The 20,482-nt window shown below is 42.4% G+C and overlaps 2 protein-coding genes across 5 annotated transcripts in view; both read left to right on the forward strand.

The window, feature by feature from the left end:
- The window catches only part of neo1a (neogenin 1a), a 159,805-nt gene extending 150,449 nt beyond the window's left edge, over nucleotides 1-9,356 (forward strand). For 2 of the 4 annotated variants that reach the window (XM_084541004.1, XM_084541007.1), the window contains exons 19-29: nucleotides 151-258; nucleotides 1,034-1,228; nucleotides 2,069-2,101; nucleotides 2,335-2,400; nucleotides 2,895-3,030; nucleotides 3,188-3,432; nucleotides 3,997-4,089; nucleotides 4,468-4,638; nucleotides 5,553-5,840; nucleotides 6,097-6,233; nucleotides 6,869-9,356. In XM_084541004.1, the coding sequence (XP_084397130.1) occupies nucleotides 151-258; nucleotides 1,034-1,228; nucleotides 2,069-2,101; nucleotides 2,335-2,400; nucleotides 2,895-3,030; nucleotides 3,188-3,432; nucleotides 3,997-4,089; nucleotides 4,468-4,638; nucleotides 5,553-5,840; nucleotides 6,097-6,233; nucleotides 6,869-7,021 (1,625 nt within the window). In that variant the 3' untranslated portion in view covers nucleotides 7,022-9,356. The remainder of the gene's footprint in view (nucleotides 1-150; nucleotides 259-1,033; nucleotides 1,229-2,068; nucleotides 2,102-2,334; nucleotides 2,401-2,894; nucleotides 3,031-3,187; nucleotides 3,433-3,996; nucleotides 4,090-4,467; nucleotides 4,639-5,552; nucleotides 5,841-6,096; nucleotides 6,234-6,868) is intronic. The other 2 variants (XM_084541005.1, XM_084541006.1) reach the window with 2 other exon arrangements.
- Nucleotides 9,357-11,967: 2,611 nt separating this feature from the next.
- LOC311485851 (sorting nexin-1-like) lies at nucleotides 11,968-20,250 on the forward strand (the record flags this gene model as incomplete). Its single annotated transcript, XM_084541514.1, has 15 exons — nucleotides 11,968-12,087; nucleotides 12,475-12,649; nucleotides 14,013-14,146; nucleotides 14,270-14,336; nucleotides 14,450-14,493; nucleotides 14,588-14,729; nucleotides 14,822-14,900; nucleotides 15,005-15,080; nucleotides 15,231-15,344; nucleotides 15,653-15,746; nucleotides 15,884-16,089; nucleotides 16,516-16,659; nucleotides 17,263-17,343; nucleotides 18,550-18,621; nucleotides 18,764-20,250. 15 exons carry the CDS (start codon nucleotides 11,968-11,970, stop codon nucleotides 18,812-18,814), a joined length of 1,599 nt encoding a protein of 532 aa, XP_084397640.1. The 3' UTR covers nucleotides 18,815-20,250.
- Between the last annotated feature and the right edge of the window lie 232 nt (nucleotides 20,251-20,482).

Genomic DNA, 20,482 nt, shown 5'->3' on the forward strand with positions numbered 1-20,482 from the left:
AGCACTAGGAAAACTTTCAACACAGAAATCTAACTTCACACATATCCGAGGCACACACCAAGTCCAGCAACATAAAACATGCACCACCTTGACCTCGTGTCCCACCTCTCTGTGAACACAACAAATGTCCTGTCTCAATCCCCGTCACAGTTCCCAGCTCCTCCCCGAAAGACGTGACTGTGGTGAGCAAAGAGAACAAACCTCGCACCATAATTGTCAACTGGCAGCCTCCCTCTGAGGCCAATGGAAAAATCACGGGTGAGTCTCAAAGTCTCTCTTCTGGCGTGCTCTTCTTGTGGCCTCGTGAGTCAGATTTCTGACTTGTTTTCTTAATTTAGATCATTTGAATCTTTTTGTAGCGGCTCTGCAGTGAATCCTTGAAGAATATGTTTGCAAATACCCAAAGGCAATAGACTTTTTTCAACTTTTTTAGTAATGCTGGTCAGAGAGGAACCTCCGTACCCATCAGATCACTGCAGTGCACATTTACATATTTGTGTTAAGCCAATGGTGAGCTGTTTTCCAGACCCCTGACGGCAACCAGTTCAGCATGTTTAATTGATGAGATGCAGAACAAGTCGGTCTGAGAGTTTTCTCTGATTGGCTGTTCGTCTTAGAGAACCAGAGCACGAGAAGAAAAATAGATGTGAGGAAAGTAAAAAAAAAAAAAATGGCACCTGGAAGCTTTTCCTGTTGTACACAGTGACGTGATCATCTAGAGTGAATAAACTGCAGACCAGCTGATCAGCATGATTCAAGAGAGGCTTTCCAACTGATACTGTAGCTCTCACAGGTCTATGGCCCACCTGGCCACTGACTAGTCTTAACAAGTGCAACTTCTTGGTCCAGCCACAGGCGATGTCTCAGGCATCTTCATAGCGGATAGTTCTCTGATGTTGGTTTGGTCTGTCCGTACCTTAAAAAAGTAGTGCAGTCTGACTCGGAGTCCAATTGCAGGCAAAATATTGTTGCCGATCTTGTGTTTCTCTGAATTAAAGCTGCACAATCATAAACAATTTGTCTCCTTGCCTAGGTTACATCATCTACTACAGCACAGACGTAAACGCCGAGGTCCACGACTGGGTGATCGAACCCGTGGTGGGGAATCGTCTGACACATCAGATCCAGGACCTGACGCTAGACACCACCTACTACTTCAAGATCCAGGCCAGAAACTCCAAGGGCATGGGCCCCATGTCCGAGGCCGTACATTTCCGCACGCCGAAGAGTAAGTTTCTGCAACGGGCTTCAGACCAGTGGAGGAAATGGCATGTTGGAGTTTGCCAGTTTATTTTGAAAGAAAAAAATTGCAAAGTATCTGTTCGAGAACAGTTGGTGGATGTGTAAGTGACCTGCTGTTATCATACACCGTCAGCCATAACATTAAAACCACTGACAGGATAAGTGAATAACATTGACCATCTTGTGACAAATCAATGTTCTGCTGGGAAACCTTTGGACCTGGCCTTCATGTGGATGTTACTTAGACATGTACCACCCACCCAGACCAGACCAGGCACCCCTACCCCATAGCAATGACACTCCTTGATGGCAGCAGCCATCCCCAGCAGGATGCAGCCTGACACAGGAACACACACAAAAAACGGTTTAGGAACTCGAAAAAACATGATCATGGTCATAATGTTATGCCTGATCAGTGTAATACCTTGTGCTATTATAACACAGGTATAGATTTTAGTCTGCCAATGTCTACCAGAGCTTTGTTCTGACAGTTTACATTTGGGTTCAGTTTGGTGGTGGTACATACGACTAACGAAGGCCTGCTTCCTCTTTCGGTCCTGGAATCTTATATTTTGTCTGTAGATGCTTTGCTCTTAATATCAGCTTGGCTGTATCTATAGCACACACTCTGTTCGGCAGCTGTTTGTTTTTCTCACTATATTTCCGTCTTCTATATTTGCCCCTCTCCTCTTGCTCCTCCTCCTCCTCCTCCTCACACTCCCCATCTCTCGCTTTATTCTCCGTCTCCCTTGCTGCTCTTTTCCGCTAACCAGTTTTTTGCTTTTTTTATTGTCTCTCCCTCCCTGCTCTCCTTTGGCCTGTTAAGCTGAGTCCTCTGACAAAATGGCTAATGACCAAGGTAAACCCCCTCTCCACACTTTATCACTGCTGTCTGCACATCATGCATCTCTGTGTCTTGAGGATTTCCATCTTCTGGGCTGTTGACAACTCGGGCTGCATGAGTGGCAAAATTTGTTTGTGCTTGTACACATTTCGCGATTGTGAAGTCATCTCATGAAAGGTCTGACAGAAGCATAAGCGTGATGGTAGAAGAGTCTTCTAAAATAACAATCTTTTTCCTTTTTGAATCAGCCTCAAATCTTCCAGTAAAGCCAGGACCTCCAAGCAACCCTGACTCGGACCCTGGATTGCCACTTGGTAAGATATTAATCCCTCTCACCTTCTTTGATAGTCCTGCTCAGCTGTCATGCTGATTAGTCAGGCACTACAACTACAGCAGTCAGGATCAGGGCCCCTTATTTCCCCCACGAGCATTGTAAGGCTGAGATTATCTTAAAAAGCCATGTTAAGTTTTCTACAAGCGTTGCAGCTGAAGAAGCTCTTCGAAATGATTGTGGACTAATGAGTAATCACTTGTAGGTGGCTAAGAGCATCTTAAGGGTCTGTGAAACCTGGCGGAATAAATGTGAATAAATCATGATGGATTCAAACGAACAAAAAATCATAGAACCACGAATGTGTCAGTTCGAAAGTTGGACTTTACAGTAAATTAAAATATGTCTTTACTTTGACTGACTGACTTTTTGGGTCCACAGTATTATGATGCAGCATGCTCTCCTGTTAATGCCTTGGTGTCTTTACCCAGTGTGTCATAAATGTGTAAAGTCTAATCCAGTTTTTCTCCTCTCGAGGTAAATCAGAGGTCGGAAACAGCGAGCGTCACATCCTGTTCATTGTCATCATTGTCTGCGTGGGAGCCTTCATCATCATAGTGGTGGTGGTGGGCGCCTTCCTGTGCACACGCCGCACCACGTCCCACCAGAAAAAGTAAGAAGCTCAGTAGCCGTTTGTCCTGTCTCTGTTTTATTTATCTACAACCAGCTCCCTCCTGTTGTCGTCTTTGTACTTTGGCCACTTTGCCACCGTCTCCTTAATTCAGGTCAGTGTTTCACCATTAGCTCTGTGTCACTCTCCTCTCCTGCAGGAAGCGGGCCGCCTCAAAGTCCTCAAATGGCTCCCACAAATACAAAGGAAACTCCAAAGACCTGAAGCCGCCCGATCTATGGATCCATCACGAGAGGCTGGAGCTCAAGCCGATAGACAAGTCGCCGGAGACCAACCCGGTGATGACTGAAACGCCAATTCCCCGCTCCTCCCAGGACATCACACCCGCTGACAGCGGCCTGGAAAGCAACCCACACCTGCAGCAGAGGCGTAACTCCTACCGCGGTCAGTTTTTGCCCGGGGGGGACGAGTTAAAAAATTTGAAGTTTTGGGAGTAGAGATCAAAGTGGAATGTCGCCCGAGCTCACAAGCATAATAACACTGAGCAAACGTCTTGGGTTTGACTTCCAGACAGGAAACTACATTTTGAGAGCTTGACTAAGAACATAGTTGTTTTTTTTTAGGTGGGAAATGAGCTAATGTCCTCAGGTTTGCTACTGTGCTTGGAGGAGTCCTGGAGAATTTCAGATGGTGGTTTTGCTTCAAAGATCGACACTTGTCATTACTGTTGTTTTTTTGTTTTTTTTGTGATTATCATGCATTTCATGCTTTTCATGGTACATAATACCCATTTCCTGTCATAATGTTACAAGCACACGCTGCCATGACTGCATAAAATCCACCTAACTGAATTAGTTGATAAGAAATGAATACCGAGTTTGACATTGACATTTAGAAATACAATCCAAACCCAACGATATCAAATTGATTAAGATGGATCAATTTACCAAAAGAGAATCCCAGAGTAGCAGCTCTTTCTGATTGGCTGGTTTCCACCGTACCTTTTAGGCCACGAATCAGAGGACAGCATGTCTACACTAGCAGGCCGACGAGGGATGAGGCCTAAAATGATGATGCCTTTTGACGCACAGCCTCCTCAGCGTAAGTGTGTGTGTGTGTGTGTGTGTGAGTGTGTATGCGTGGTTGGACCAATAAGGGAGCTTGTCCTCGGCGCCGCATAGCGAGCAGTCGATTTACAAATTCTTACAGTAACACTTGAAAACAAAGACATTTAAACAAATCGTCAGGTTTCAGATTTACCTTAAAGGACAACTCCATTTCATGCTTCTCATATAATGTTTATGAATTGTGGGTTTTCTGAATTTCTTCCTTCCTGAGTTTAGTTACTGAGTGACAGGAAACTGCATGTGTGTGTATCTCACTAGCTATACTTCCACATCATTCATCATTATTACGGCCGGTTAAACACCTCGTCCTGTTTGTCTATGTTTGTGTATCCATGTCCATTTCCATCCACAGCTGTGATTAGTGCTCACCCCATCCATTCCCTCGATAACCATCACCACCATTATCACATGGGAAGCCTGGCGTCGCCAACACGCAGCTATCTCTACCACCAGGGCAGCGGGCACCCACGCCCGCACGCCTGCGCCACCCCCATCTCCCATCTAGACAGGGTGGACTCCACAGGTGAGACACTGCCACCTGGTGGACAGCAGGAGAAGTACAGAGGAGGGCAAGGCAGTCTTAGCCTGGTCATGCTCACTCACTGATCCGTCATTTTCTTATTCATTCACGAGTCACTGACATCACGTTGCAGTCACTGGAGGGTGACTGCAGTCATCTGGGGTCTGTAGGTCAATCTACAGACCCCAGATGATGATAACAGGTAACTCCGGACTCAATGGGGAATAGCACTAGCGTACGATAACAAAATCTTGGTGTAATGAACGAGTTTCACGGTAGATAATGCGCTATTTAGAGGCTGCGTTTCGGTGCCCCGGTCACTCCCACTATACGGATATATGTGGATGTAATTATCTCCCAAAGGACTACAAATTACACAAAAGTTATATGGGTGTGTAAATGATCGTGTTTTATGCCCGAAATAAGGTCCAGGCTGTAAAAAACAGTCGTTCCCCTTTAAGTCTTTGGTGATATTAGCATATTCACCTGCGCCCTAAACCTGGAAATGTTACCTGGACTCGTCCAAAATATACCGTGGGACGGAGTCACTGTATCTAGGTTTACTTTTCTGCTGGTGAAACCTGGATCCTGTAATGAGCATGTATACAGGGTTGTTGGGAAAAACAAAAGGATAATTTCAAATGCAAACACCATACTCTACATGGGAATGAGAATACGTAACACTGAGAATATACGGTACACGTGCATATCATAGAAAAGCTCATATCATATCATGTTGAGCTATCTATCACAAAGGACAAAGAAAACTTATCTTGTTTATTCAAAGGGTTTCCTTTATCAGAAAGATGAATTCATTTATCCACAGTACAGTCCATTATATTAGAAGTACTATCACTACTTCCTGTATGTGTAAACACAGTGAAGCTCTTCATCCTCCCCCTCTGCCTCCTCTCCAGAGTCCGTGAGGAACACCCCCAGCTCAGAGCCCCTCCCTCCAGCCACCGCCTCCTCTCAGGCCTCCTGCCCCTCGGAGATCCTGGCCGACCCTGAGGGCAGCTACCACGGCTCCACCACCACGGAGGAGGAGCCCAGCTACTCCAGCAACCTGCCCCCACACCGCTCGGCCCACCCGCACGCCCACGCCCACCCGCTCAAGAGCTTCGCCGTACCTGCAATCCCAGCCTCCAGCCATCCGTCATTCGAGTCGCCCGCGCTGCCGAGCACCCCCCTCCTCGCTCAGAGCGGTGAGCCCTTGCGTCAAACGCACGCACTTGAGCTGAAATCAGATCGGAATCAGGGAAATTAGAGTTAAATTCTCTCTCTGTGAGCAGGAAGCCTTTTAAGACTGAAACTGTTCAATATCCAATTAATCAAGAATTTGCTGAAGTAAAGCCACTAGAGGCCTTAACACAAACTCTTTTGTATCTAGCCACATTTGATTTCATTTCATGTGTTGCCTTCGCTGACAGTTGTGTGTTTGTGTGACTTGTCCTCACCCAGGGCCTCCCACTCACCCCCACATTGTGAAAACAGCCTCCATTGGAACACTAGGAAGGACACGAACACCGATGATAGTCACTGTGCCCAACGCCCCCGACGTGCCAGAGACGAGCAAGATGCTGGAAGATGTAGACAGCGTGAGTATAGCCCCCCCACCCCTCCACTAGCTGCTTGTAGCACTGCAGCCTGTTATTATTACCAGGCCTACTGGTGGTGAATATTTTATATTTATTCTGTCTTGTTTTTAATATATATATTTATATATATCTGTCACACATTCCTTCCAAATCCATGTCAGTTTTTATTTGGGCACTGGATTATAAGATTATTTTCAACTGGACATCGGTTTTAACCACATTTTGTGTTTGTTCTTTCTCTCCTTTTATTCTTTCCAACTCACCATTTATTTATTTGTTGCCTTGTGTCGGCTGCGTTTTGATCATCTCATATAACTTTTAACAACCGATCTTAATAAAAACCCCATACCTGGAATGATTTTATTTTTACCATTTAATCTTTTCTCCGTGATTGGCCGTTGAAAACCCGTTGATGTCGGCTTCTCTTTGGTTCTCCATGTTTGGCTCTCGTCTGCTGCCTCTTTCTGTTTTTTGCCATTTATTTATTGACGCTTCAGTCCCATTGACACTCCCCCCTCCCCTCCAGCTCGCCTCACCCCACCCATACGACCCCCCCCTCCTACCCCCTGTGAAAAATCCCTGACTGACCCTCTCCTCCTCTCCTTTCCTCTTCTCTCTTCCTTCCCTCCTTCCAGGTGCTTGCCTCCCTCCCCCCCTGCCCCTCTCCCGCCCCTCGCAGTAACCCTGTTCCTCTCCCTCAGAGCTACGAGCCCGACGAGCTGACCGAGGAGATGGCCCACCTCGAGGGCCTGATGAAGGACCTGAACGCCATCACCACAGCGCCATGAGCGCAGCAACACACACACAGACACACGTTCTCGGTTCCCCACACACACGCAAATACACACACAGACACACATACAGAAAGACACACACTCGAAAGTCAAACCTTTTCGGAGCCAGAGGCTGGTGGACACAAAAATGGCTTCTTGTGCCCCAATGAAACTCTCACGTCCCCCTGCAGAGAAAAAAACAAAACAAAACAAAACGAAAGCAAACGAAAACCTCCAGACTGAAACTTTAGGAACTTTTTTTCGGCTTACCTTGCTCAGTCTCAGGAAGGAGATTGCCATGAGAGGGAAGAAAAGTGAGACGCTTCATCTTTATATGAAGAATCATTCTCAGAGACGATGAACTTTTTAAACATTGGTTGCTTTCAGCCGGAAGATTGTGAATTTTTTCCTCAGCAAAAATCCGCACGGTAGGTTTTTATTTTATGTTGTTTTTTTTTTTTGGTGGCGAACGCTCGCCCAAGACGGTTGATTCAGTGTCAAAGTCAAAAGGAGGAAGTCCAAAAAATATGCTGGTTTTGATGTTTGGTGCTCGCGCGGCACAGTCTACACACAGTGTTTGTTTGATTAGTGTTTTCTTTGTGCATTTTGTATATCTATTGGGCTGTTTCAGTGAAGTGAACATTGGATATCAGCCCCCCTTTACAAGCCTACATTAGCCTTTTATTTTTTTTCTGCTTTTACCCCCTTGTGTCATATATTGTGCCATGACTTTTTATTATTTTCTATGTTATTGTATTATTTTTTTACACACATATCCTTATAAACATGTACATATGTTGTGTTATTTTTTAAAGAACTGCCTCATTGTTTTGGTGTTTCCCATTGTTTCATTGTGATTATTTGGGATGAAAACGGGACTATACGAATGAGTCCCGAAGCTCAGTTTTCATATCAACAAGGGAGAGGAGTGTTTCTACAGTACGTTCTTCTCTGGCATTGTGTCACCCCCCCTCCCCCCCAATCCCCTCCTCCTGTTTGTACATTAAAATGTCTTTTCAGTCCTCCGTTTGTTGTGGGAGCTCCGTTTTAAAAGCCTTACCAACGTGTTTGTATGTTGGACAGTCGAGGCGACCTCGGCTCTCCGGCTCGTGCTGTCACTCGTTTCCGTGGCAGCTTCGTTCTACATCGTTCTGTGGGACTTGTCAGTATCTCCTCACAGGTCGGGGGTACCTTGGACTCAGGGCGCTGACCCCCACCTCTCCTTAAAAAAACAAAAAAAAAAGAACAAAAAAAAGAAAATCTAATCAACCACAACAGACGAGTTATCTTTTATACGAAAAGTTCGATCGAATGTGTGTGTTGTTTCCAAAAACCAATATTTGGTTTCAGACATCTGTACTGCTCGACCACGTGGGCTTAAACCCCCCTCTAAACACCCACCCACCCACAGCGGAGTGTGTTTGCTGTACTTTCCTGCTGTTCTCCATCATCCGCCGCCACGCCGTGGTTCTTTTACAAATCAGATGCAAAGATGTTGGCCTTTTGAAGGGGACTCCCAGATTATTATTATTATTTTATTTTATTTTTTAAAAACAACATGGTAGGTTTTGTATGAAGAAAAAAAAAGAAACTTGTTCTACACAGATCCAGTGTAAAAAGAAAAAAAAAACAAAAAAAAAAAAGTTCATCTGAGAAACTAGTTTTTCATCACCCTCTTACCCAAAGAAATTTGTCATTTGCAATCATAGTAATTTGCTCTACTTTTGTGAATACCATGTTTCTCATAAATGTACATCGTCATGAATGTCAATATAACTGTAAGAGATTTTAACTATGGATTCAAACAAGGAACAAGTTAGTGTCGGGAGGGAGGGGAGTGATTAAAAACGAAGGGGGGAGGAAAAAGGACCGGACTCCATTTTGGGAAATAATCTATTCAGTTGTAAACAGTTGAACCTGTATTGCACTTTTTCACAATTTTTGGAAAGTACATTTCTTACATATCTTGTGTTTTAAATATCAAAAGCTGTTTGTGTAACGTAGTGTCCTAGGTAAGCAGCAGGCAGCTGGTCTTGTTTTATTTTTATTTTTATGTTTATAATTTTTATTTTGTATTTTTTGTTTTGCTTCAGAGATGATATGAATCGAGCAGCCGAGCCGTTCGCTCGGCAGCTCGTGATGAGGAATTCTGTTGTTGCTTGTTCTTGTACAGAGCTTTCTTTGCTTTCTGTAGAGAAGAAGAAGAAGAAGAAGAAGAAAAAAAAACGAAATCCGTGGCTTTTTAAAAAATGTTGGAAAAAAAGGTTTGGACAAAAAAAATATGTTTTTTTATTGGTGCTCCTATACATTGTGTATACAAACTATTATGAATACTAACAAAGTAAATGTTTGTGCTCGTCTTCTTTTCGTCAGACACAAGACAGATTTTAACGGAGCATTTATTGATCACTGAGTATCAGAAAATCAGCTTTGAGGTTGTGAGATAGATATGCACGTTGTATAAAAGTCATTGTGACACACTTACTGGATAATCAAAATGATGTGTATATATAAATATTTTAAAAGATATTAGCTTTCAGTTCAGTTCAATTCAATCTTATTTATATAGCGTAAGTAATAGTACAAATTGTCTCGAGACGCTTTAGAAAACCAGGCCTGAAACCCCCAGAGCAACCACAAAGTTGACGGTGGCAAAGACAAACCTTTTAACGGCAAGAAACCTTGAGCAGGACATTAACCTCATATGGGACCCATTGAGAGACAGAAAAAGACAGAGAAGAGAGCAGCAGGAGGAACGAGATAAACCTACATCTGACTAAAAGTAGTTTTCACTAGAAACATAATAAAACTTTATTGATCCCCAATGGGAAAGCTTGTTGTCACAGCGACAGGGCAAGAAAGGCGTAAGTGGTGCAGGCTGAATATACATATGCGACATTCATGAACATCATGATGAATGACAAACACCAATGGGAGTATCAAATGATGTTTTGTCTAGAGGATCTCTGTGTCCTTTAGTTGTGGAGGAAACTCGGCCGCAGTGCTAACAAATGCTGACGTTAAAGAGTCCGTCCAGAGGACAGCCCAGGCTGGAGTCTCTTGTCCCTCTCTGTGGTTCCGACACATTACAGCAGACCACAGCATAAAAGGCTGCTGATGCAATCACAATGTCATAAAATGTCCCGAGTCATGTCCTGCACACCCTCAACGGACCTCGGCCTCCTCAGCAAGTGGAGGTGACCTCTATGACTTCTCAACCTCAAGCCTGCAGCAAGTTCATCCTGGCTCAGTTTTACTTTCAGTCCGAGAACGAGAAAGAGAAAGCAAGGCTATATCATAAGAGTTGTGTCTTTACCTAAACACAAGAGACAAGTGTGCAGTCCTCAGAGGAAAATAACCAGTCCCATACAGTATAGTAAGGCCTGCGAATGTACACTCAATTTCGCCTAAATAATGTTTCCATAGAGTAAAAATTATTATGTGAACTAATCACATAAAGGCAAATGTGTATTGTTATAAAATGGGTTCACACTGTTACAGATGAATCTCGCTGACGACTGGTGCTCTTTCATATGAAATGTAAATGGTCTCTTTCATTGAGGTATGTAGAAGATAACTCTATAACGACACCTGCAAAAAGCTTGGATATGCTGGGAAAAGTTCTCCATCGTTATCGTCCGGTAAGTCCATCTGCAAATAACGTGAGATCAGGTAACTGAACATTTTTGTTGCAGAATTGCACAATTTTATTTGCTCAGCAGTGGGCTTTTGATTCATCTGTCCACAGTAAACAAAAAAGAAATAACAAAAGACACACACTGCTTCTTAGGAACCCTTTAGAAAATTTGAAAATTAATTTAAACATTACAGGCTATTGAGTGTAGATGAGCCACAAAATGAATAAATAACACCACTAGCATAAGGCCGCAACATAAAAATGTGAAAATAATAAAAGGGTCTGATACTTTATACAAAAACAAAGCTAAAACACCAAGCAACCGAGTTTTCTTGAAGACACTTCACCACGCATCCAAGTGGCTTCAAGTGTGCACTGCAAACAGATGTTCCAAATAAAAACACCCCACTAGAGTCTGGGAACTGAAGAAGCCACTTGGATGTGTTGTGAAATCTTGCAGTTGCATTTGTTTTAGCTTTATTTTTCAGATTTACCCCTTGACCGGAGTGACTGAGAATCTTTGCATCTGAATTATATATAGCTGAGACTTCCTTCTTTATAAAACAAATGTTTAGTTCCCAAACAGAAACTCATGGGACTCCATATCAAATTCATACACTACAATTCACCATACATATTGTCGTCTCCTGGCTGATTTGCCAGTTCAGATTTACTGATACAATGCATGTAATTTAGAATTAAGACCTAGAGCACAGGAATAATAAATATTTCTGTTATAATTTCTGAATGATAAAGCTGTGAGTATATTTCTCTGTAACCCATAATGACTCTCAGCCAGAAGTCGAATCACTGTGTGTACGTGTGTGGTATTTCAAGTGCGTTTTCATTTTGGAGGATGTAGTAGTTTGTTGAGAGACAAAAGTCTGTATTTTGCCTAGGCCACTGACTAAAATGATAAAAAATAATAGAAGCATGTGTCGGCACAACACAATGCAATTCAATAATGCTGTAAACCACAGCCTCCAAAGTGAAAACAGTTGCTCTTGGTTATTTTAAACAAATGTGAATATCGTAACCTTCATGCTTCAGCTAAGATGTAGTGGTGAACTGTTATATTAGAATGCATTCACTAGTGTACCTAATGAACTGACCACTCAGTGTACATGTTGTCTGTAATTGGTTAAAAACAGTATTTATCTGCGGTTTTAAATGTGGTCAGTGTTTGAATGCGAGTTGCACACTATAAATAAAGTGGCGCCTGTAATGTCGCTCGGTGACCAGCAGGTGTCGCTGCAGCCGTTGACGAACAGCGCCCTCCCTCCACTTCCGGTGCACGTCAGTCGTTCTCACAACACGGAATAATATGGCGGCCAGCTCGGATCGGAATCCACCTCCTTTCCCCGCAACAGAGGAGCCAGAACCTGGACTGACTGACATGGCAGACGGAGACAGCGACGAGGGAGAGGACATATTCGTTAGTAACGTACGTTTTCATATTTGTCCCGCCAATAACAGTTATTAATGTTATTTAAATCTGCATTAAGTGAGCGAGCAAACAAGTCCGCCTCTTTATCTCCTCTGACCTGCATTCATGGCATCCAAAATAACTGGAATAACTGACGGAGAGACGAGTATTTGCGTCGAAACTGATTCATTTAAGTAGTTTGCTGCGACTAAATGTAGCTGTTTTGACTTTAGTAGTTAGTTTTCGCTTAGTTTTGGGGCTTTTTCGGCCTGTCCTTGTGATTAACTGTTGATTAAATTGTGTCGGTGCCCAGTTGGACGTCGCCTCCTTTTGCATTCCTGCTTATCTGTGTTTACTGTAACCGTCTGCAGGTTGTAATGTCGCTCATTTGAAAACTGTCTGCAGAGTAACCCTGTGTCTGTGAGCCGGGGAGTTTCTCAGCCGGACCGCAGCAATGTGGGTCCTCCAGACCTGTTTGGTGAGGAGGAGGAGGAGGAAGAGGAGGAGGAAGAGGAGGCCAGCAGCACAGCGGCCAAATCCAACGGAGTTCACTCTGATGATGACAACGACCTGTTTGCTGGTGAGAACACGCTTTCACTTTTACCAACAGTCCTGTCCAATTAATACTATATCATTTTTTTAAAAACTATTTACACCGATCAGCCATAACATTATGACCAAATGGTCCAATTGTAAGTGAGTGTGAGTTTATTAAACATTTTGTTTTCAAAGTTGATGTGCTTGCAGCAGAAAAAAGGTCTGCTTGAGCCTGTCCCAGCTGTCATTGGGCGAGAGGCGGGGGTACACCCTGGACAGGTCGCCAGTCTATCGCAGGGCCAACACAGAGAGGCAGACAACCATTCACACTCACACCTACAGCCAATTTAGAATCACCAATTAACCTAACGAGCATGTCTTTGGATGGTGGGAGGAAGCCGGAGTACCCGGAGAGAACCCACGCAGACACAGGGAGAACATGCAAACTCCACACAGAAAGGCCCAGTCGGCCCATGGATTCGAACCCGGGACCTTCTCGCTGTGAGGCATCAGTGCTAACCACCTTGCCACTGCTGGCACATTCAGTATGTATCAAATGTTGTCCAAAGCAGGGAAAGCACTGAAGGCTGTCTCATTTAGTCCAATTCCAACAGAAGAATTCATTCATTCATTCATCTTCTGTAACCACTTGTCCTCTGGAGGGTCACGGGGGAGCTGGAGCCTATCCCAGCTGTAATTGGGCTGGAAAATGAGAAAAAAAAAAAAAAAAAACTGTCTGATGGAAAGGTGTCAGAACACACACTGCATCACAGTTTGTCGTGTATGTGGTTGCGTAGCTGCAGGCGAGAGGTGTTCCATGCTTATCCCTGTCCACTGCTCAAATCTTGCACCGGGATGCACTACGGGAAGAAGACGAGCCGTCTGTGACGATGTGAGTCGTTGGCCAATGTTTTGCTCAGAGGCTTTGGGTCCTGTCATTCATGTGCATGTCACTTTGACACATTCCACGTACCTAAGCATTGCCGCAGACCATGTACACCTTTTGTGGAAGAAGCATTGGCAGTGGTTTCTTTTAGCAGAATAACACCCCCTGCCACAAAGCAAAAATGGTTCAGGAATGATTTAAGGAACACAACAGCAAATTCTAGATGTTGACCTCAAAATCCCTCAATTTAAATGAGCATCCATGGTTTGTGTTAGACAAACAAATTCAATCCATTGAGGCCCCACCTTCCCTGCACTGTTTTGGTTCAATATTAAGCAGGTGGTCATAATGTTATGGATGACTGGTGTATATTAGTGGTGGTACTGAAAAATTTGCTGTTGATTCACTGGATCACATTTTACACACTGAGATACTGTATCCGTACTGTAGTTGTGATAGATCTCAGCATAAGTACACATTTTTTACATTTTTAAAGAGTCCATGTCTTTTCTTCTTCCAGAAGCACACGTGGATCTAAGCACTGACAAATCCGGCAGCTCTGCTCGAAAGGAGCCCTCCACCTCCTCTGGTCCTCGGCCTGCCTCCACATTCACTCAGGGCCCTGCAGCAATGCAGCCCACCTCCTTGGAGCAGGTATAGTAATCCGAGCTAACTGAGAAACAATTACTGGCACGCTTGCTTTTGTAGTGTCTGCACTGTAATGCTGCCTCTAAGAGCATATTCAGTGTCTTTTCTGTGTGTTCTTGTTAATTACAGCTGGAGGAGGAGGAGGCCAAGGATAGTTTTGATGTGGACGTTGCTGTCACCAACCCTGAGAAAGTTGGTCAGTGTCTTTTTGTCTTGCACTCTAAAACTATGACAGATTCATAAATTAATTTCAGTCTGAATGCTGATAAATACTCATCTTTTATGTGTCTCCAATATTTCCGTCCTCAGGAGATGGCATGAATGCATATGTGGCCTACAAAGTGTCCACAAGGGTCTGTAGTCAAGCTTGTCTTGATTAATATATTTTTGGGTTTTTAAATTTCTCTGGTTCTGGTTCTCATGTACTCTCCCCGTTTCTTCCATCAGACGTCCTTGGCCATGTTCAGAAATAAGACCTTCTCTGTGAGGAGGCGTTTTAGTGACTTCCTGGGTCTTTATGAAAAGCTGTCAGTGAAACAGTCGCTCCATGGCTGCATCATCCCACCGCCACCTGAGAAAAGTGTTGTAGGTGGGTGCTCTGGTTTTTATTATTTATTAAAAGTGCTATTAAAAGATATTTCTGTACTCGTGTGTCACATGTTGTGTCGTTTGATCCAACAGGAATGACCAAAGTGAAGGTGGGAATGGACGACCCGTCCTCAGTGGAGTTTGTGGAAAGAAGACGAGCAGCTCTGGAGAGGCAAGGATTAATGAGATGTGTTTTTGTTCCCTCCTTGGACAACAGTTTGGTGTACATGTTTTATGAGTTATTTCATTCCCCCTCCACTGTGCTATTTTTTAAAGGTATCTTCAGAGAATTGTGTGTCACCCATCGCTACTACAAGATCCTGATGTGCGAGAGTTCTTGGAGAGAGACGATGTGGGTATTTTAAGACATCAATTTTACGTTTACAACTCTTGACAATGACATTCAGTATGTATAACCCCCCCCCCCCCCAAAAAAAACAAAAACAAAACAAACATTTTGCTAACCCTTTAGCTGTTCGTCTGTGTATCTTTGTGTTTTCAGCTTCCCAGAGCAGTGAACACTCAGACGCTGAGTGGAGCTGGTTTCCTCAAAATGATCAATAAGGCATCAGATGCTGTCAACAAGATGACCATCAAGATGAATGAGTCTGACACTGTAAGGAGGCTCTGGATGTTTTCAAGTTTTAAAGAGATTGTTGCACATGTGACACGCAAATGGAAATGCGTTTTATATTGTATTTCCATTTGCAGGCCACAGCAAATCATTGTAGAAATGATAAAGAGCAATTATTAGGACATTTGTTTTGATAAAAAAAAAAACTGATAAAGGATTCATGGCATATTATTATATATTTGATCATTATGTATTGTCGTATTTTGACTGCTTAAGTTTGATTATAGCAAAAATACACACATGAGGATAAGGACTGTGTTTTAATATTGTCTCCTTTTTGCTATTTAAAGTGGTTTGAGGACAAATTCCAGGAGGTGGAGAGTGAGGAGCAGCAGCTGAGGAAGCTTCACGCTCTGGTCGACTCCCTCGTCAATCACAGGAAGGGTGAGCTGCATTTGCCAGATAGTTTTGTTTTTTTCTTTAATTTGTGGAAAGAGAATAGTTCAGTCCAGCTGCCTCCTGCTCTTTAAAAGTGAAACAAGTAGACTGAATAAACGCTCTGTTGTCTGCTTCAACACCAGAGCTGTGTGGGAACACGGCAATATTTGCCAAAAGTATGGCCATGCTGGGAAACTCTGAGGACAACACAGCGCTTTCACGGGCCCTGTCCCAGCTGGCAGAGGTGGAGGACAAGATGGAGCAGCTGCATCAAGAGCAGGCAGCCAGCGACTTCTTCATCTTTGCAGAGCTGCTTGCCGACTACATCCGTCTCCTCGGTGCTGTACGGGTAAGTTGACATCTCCAGAATGTACAGCAGGAAAAAAGAAAGAAGAGAGAAGTAAAGTTTGAGTAGTTACTAAGTCACTATTATCCTATCTACATAAATAAAGCAGATTTTTAGATATAAAACTTCAAAATCTAGAGAAAGATACGTGCATGATCACCTGTGCATCATTGCAGGATAAACTGTCAGTTGACCTGGTTTTTAATCTTCTGCAAGTGTGAGGTATTTTTAACACTGCAAAATGTGCAACTTTTCTCTCTGATCGCTGCATTTTGTCGGCAACATAAAAACAGCTGCAAGGGGTGCGTCTTACTCATATTTAACAAAGTGCTAGGTCACAGTTTACGTGTTGTCTGTTCTCTCTGTTTGGTAAGCAGAATGATCTGGTGTCGTTACTGTTGTTATCTAATCTGGCGTGGACGTCCACAGGGGTGTTTTGACCAGCGCATGCGGGCGTGGCAGCGATGGCAAGAGGCTCAGAGCACGCTCCAGAAGAAGAGAGAGGCCGAGGCCAAGCTGCTGTGGGCCAACAAACCTGACAAACTGCAGCAGGCAAAGGAGGAGATCACTGAGGTAACGGATCGTGTTACTGTGCCACTGAACCAACCGGCCGACATAGAAGTATAACAGACTGATGATCACGTTAGTCTGACCTGTGAACCAAGCAGAAAACAAAATAATTTAAAGTTGGATTTTGTTAGTGCACAGCTGACTTCTTCAAAAGCAAAACGAGTATTTATTCCTATTGTTTGCTCCTAAGGACTAAACCATCAGGATGTATTTTCAGCCAAATCTGTAGTAAAAAGAATAAAGAACAATTTTTATGTTTAATATAATGGAAAACCAGTAAAAAATGTGTTGTTCCAGACTCTGAATTTGAGAATTTGTGTTTTATCTGATTCAAACTTTTGTTTTTAGGTTGAGGGTCAGAAACACAAGCTATTTTAAGACTTCACCTTGGGCTTTTTGAAAGGTCACCTGTCACTGTTGTGTCACATTTCATGACGACAGCAAAGTAACCTGTATAATATTAACGCAGAGTAATCGTGACCATTTCCCTACTAGCATACCTGCTGTATTTAAGTCTGTAGTCTTACAGGATTAGCAGCTGGTGAGTTAAAAGGAATATTTAGTTTGAAAATAAAATGGCGTTTGCCTTGTCATCTTTGTCCTCAGTGGGAGACGAGGGTCACTCAGTACGAGAGAGACTTCGACAGGATCGGCTCAACTGTGCGCAAAGAAGTTCTCAGATTTGAGGTATGATGAAAATGTTTTATGTTTTATCGTCTTCCTTAACATCCGTTATTATGTTAAATAAGACAATACATAGCCATAGAATAGTATATTTGATTTTCTGGACATATTTGGATTTTTCATTAACACTTGAAGCACTTAAGCCTCTCACATTAATCAAGGTCCTCATTGACACCAAAGAAACTGACTCTATAATCCTCACTCCATGGTCGTAGGTTTGATTCCAGCCTGCACCCTGTGCTGCATGTTGTCCCCTCTCTCTCTCTCCATTATTTCCTGTCTCTCTATACTGCCACCTGTCAAAAGTTGACAAATAAAATAATTTACCAAGCACAAAATAGTCTTCTCAATCATCACATATCTGTGCAACTTTTCTTAGGCTCATATCACATAAAGTTGAAAGTTGGCCAATACCTCACCATTGGTGCCAGTGGCCCTGGTGTTAAGCTTAACAAAACAACGCCCAAGAAGAACAAAAGCAGAAAAAGTAACAAAGCAAGCAAACAACAAAAGATACAGACTTATGGCGCCTGCTGTTACGGAGAGTTATTTCTTCTCAGGCAGGTGCAAAATGCACGCGTTATTTGCCTAGTACTTGTAGTCTTTGTGGTGTGTTCAAGTGCTACTCTTTGGCCCAGACACACACACGTCACCATGGTTGGGCTTCGTCACTGCTTATTCTTCGGTTACGGTTTGGTGTGTCTTTGCTGTTAAGACGATGGGATAGAAGCTGTGTAGCAGTCTGTAGGTTCAGTGTAGGTTCAATGAAGGAGCAGATATCTTTTAGCCACGTTAGCTGTGTGGTTTGAGGATAATCTGTTTGTAGCTGTATGGATTGAAATGAAAGACATTTATGTTCCTCTGGAGATTAAACCTGTTTAACTTCTCGATATCCCCTCTCCTTTCTTCTTGCGCTGCCAAGGCCATGACAGCTTAAACCACATTACCATATTTTTTGCTTAAAAAAATCTTTACTCATCCAGTTCAAAGTTATGACGACCGTGATTGCAGGGCACAAGCTGAAACGGTTCGACCCCACAATGAAGCTCTTTATGCTACTAGTCGTGCTGGTTTTGACCTCTTCACAGTATTTCTCTTCTCTGTGCACCTTGAAAGCACGAGAAGTTCTGCCAGAAATTCCTCCAGCTGGGTTTTCCATTGCCAAAGAGCTGGAGATCTGAGATGTAACGACACCATTTGTCTTCACAGAAAGAAAAAGCCAAGGACTTCAAGAGCCAGATAATCAAATATTTGGAGGCAATGCTTCAGTCTCAACAGCGGGTAATTATTAAACTATATATTCAACATGTACAAGTACATCTTTCTTATTATTCTCTGTTTAACATTGTTAATAACTAATGTTAATTGTAATCTATTGATTGTCTCCCTAATATTTCTTCTTCTCAACTTGATCGTGTTCCAGCTTATAAAGTTTTGGGAAGCATTCCTGCCCGAGGCAAAGGCGATCGCTTAATGAAGAGGGAGACTTTTTGAAAGACCCCAACTGCCTTTTTGAACACTTTACCTCTTTACCAGGAACTGAGAGGACACTTTTGAAACACACAACAAACTTCCATCCATACTTGTTTTTTTTTTTTTGTTTTTTTAAGTATAGTGTATTCTCTTATTTTGTACAGGTCTTTGATATAATAAGCTGCCGCATTTACACAACATTTCTTTGGTATAACTCCTTCATTTAAAGATGGTGTAAACGCAAAAATCCAAACTGAGATTAACCCGCCCATAGTATTTGTAAAACTCACTGTCTCGTCAGTGGGGTATATATTTATGTTTCTCGCTTAAACCACTATATTAAAGTATTAACACTGAGGTACTGCCCTAGAGTAACATTGTTTATAGTTTACATTAGAATGTATGCAAGTCATTCCACTAACACATTTTCTTGATGGATGCATGTCAGACAGTGCACTCAAATGTATTTTTCTTTAAAGTAAAACGCCACTATTGACAACTGAGGTCATCTAAAAAAAAAAAAGTATTAGAACATTTTTTACAGTGTATCAGACTGAATATAAGGTCATCAGTTACAGGCTCATCAGAGGTGTTACAAAATGATTGTGAGGTTACAGTGAGAGCAGGTTGAGAAAATGCAATCGCTGCTTTGTTGGTATTTTCTATGATGTTGTATTTGCTGAAGTCGTGTTTATTGTAATGATCAGTTTCTTCCGCAACAGTTTGAAGTGCGTGCATTTGTCGTGTCACGGATTGAAGGAACTCATTTGAAACTGAGATTGTTTACGAGCCACGTACTGTAAAATAAAATTAAAAAAAAACTCTTGATGTGTACAGATGTACACATTAGCCGTAGCTACTTGAATCATACAACAAATGTAAAATATCATTCGTAACCGTGCATTTTCTTTTTTTAAATAAATTGGGTTAACAATGTTAGAGCGCCACAGACATTCAAGTGATACAGTCCCTTATTTTCTTAATGAGCATTTGTAAGTGTAGTTTTCTCCTGTCATGTCATATTTACGTAAGAATGTGCTTTATTTTTGTAACCACTTTGCATTAGCACACACATTTTCCTGGAAATGCTTTACAGGTAGATGTACAAAATAAATGATGATTGGATAAGCCCCGGGCACTGTTTTCATTTTATGTGTTTGTTTTGTGAAGTTTTATGTGTTTGTGAGATTTTCCAATTTAATTCAGTAGCAATTATGAAACTGCAATTACTTGACTTTACAGTCCAGCTGTTGGTTGAGTTACACCTTAACACTTATGTTTTATTTATGATCCAAATAAGCTGTCAAAACTCTCTAAAGTTTTGTGATAGCCAACCCTTTGGAAATTGTGTATTATAAAACAGGGACTGCGACACATTTTAAATTTTCATTCAGTTGTTGAATGTTTATGTAAAATCCTACATCCTCTGTGGATTCTGGTCAAACACAAGCAATAGAACAGATACAAGAATACTAAAGAGCTTCATGTACACCAAAAGAAAACTCAACACTGGACCAGTTTAAAATTCTTATTTAGTATTGTGATTCTCAGTTTTTAAGTCAACATAGACAAACTCAGGAAATAAAAAGTTAGGACTGTACACAGCTGCATCTACTGGTAAAATTCATATGAAATGTGCCAAAAATGCTACTAAATTGGCTTTGAGATT

This window comes from Chelon labrosus, assembly GCF_963514085.1.
Source record: "Chelon labrosus genome assembly, chromosome: 3".
NCBI classification, from domain to species: domain Eukaryota; kingdom Metazoa; phylum Chordata; class Actinopteri; order Mugiliformes; family Mugilidae; genus Chelon; species Chelon labrosus.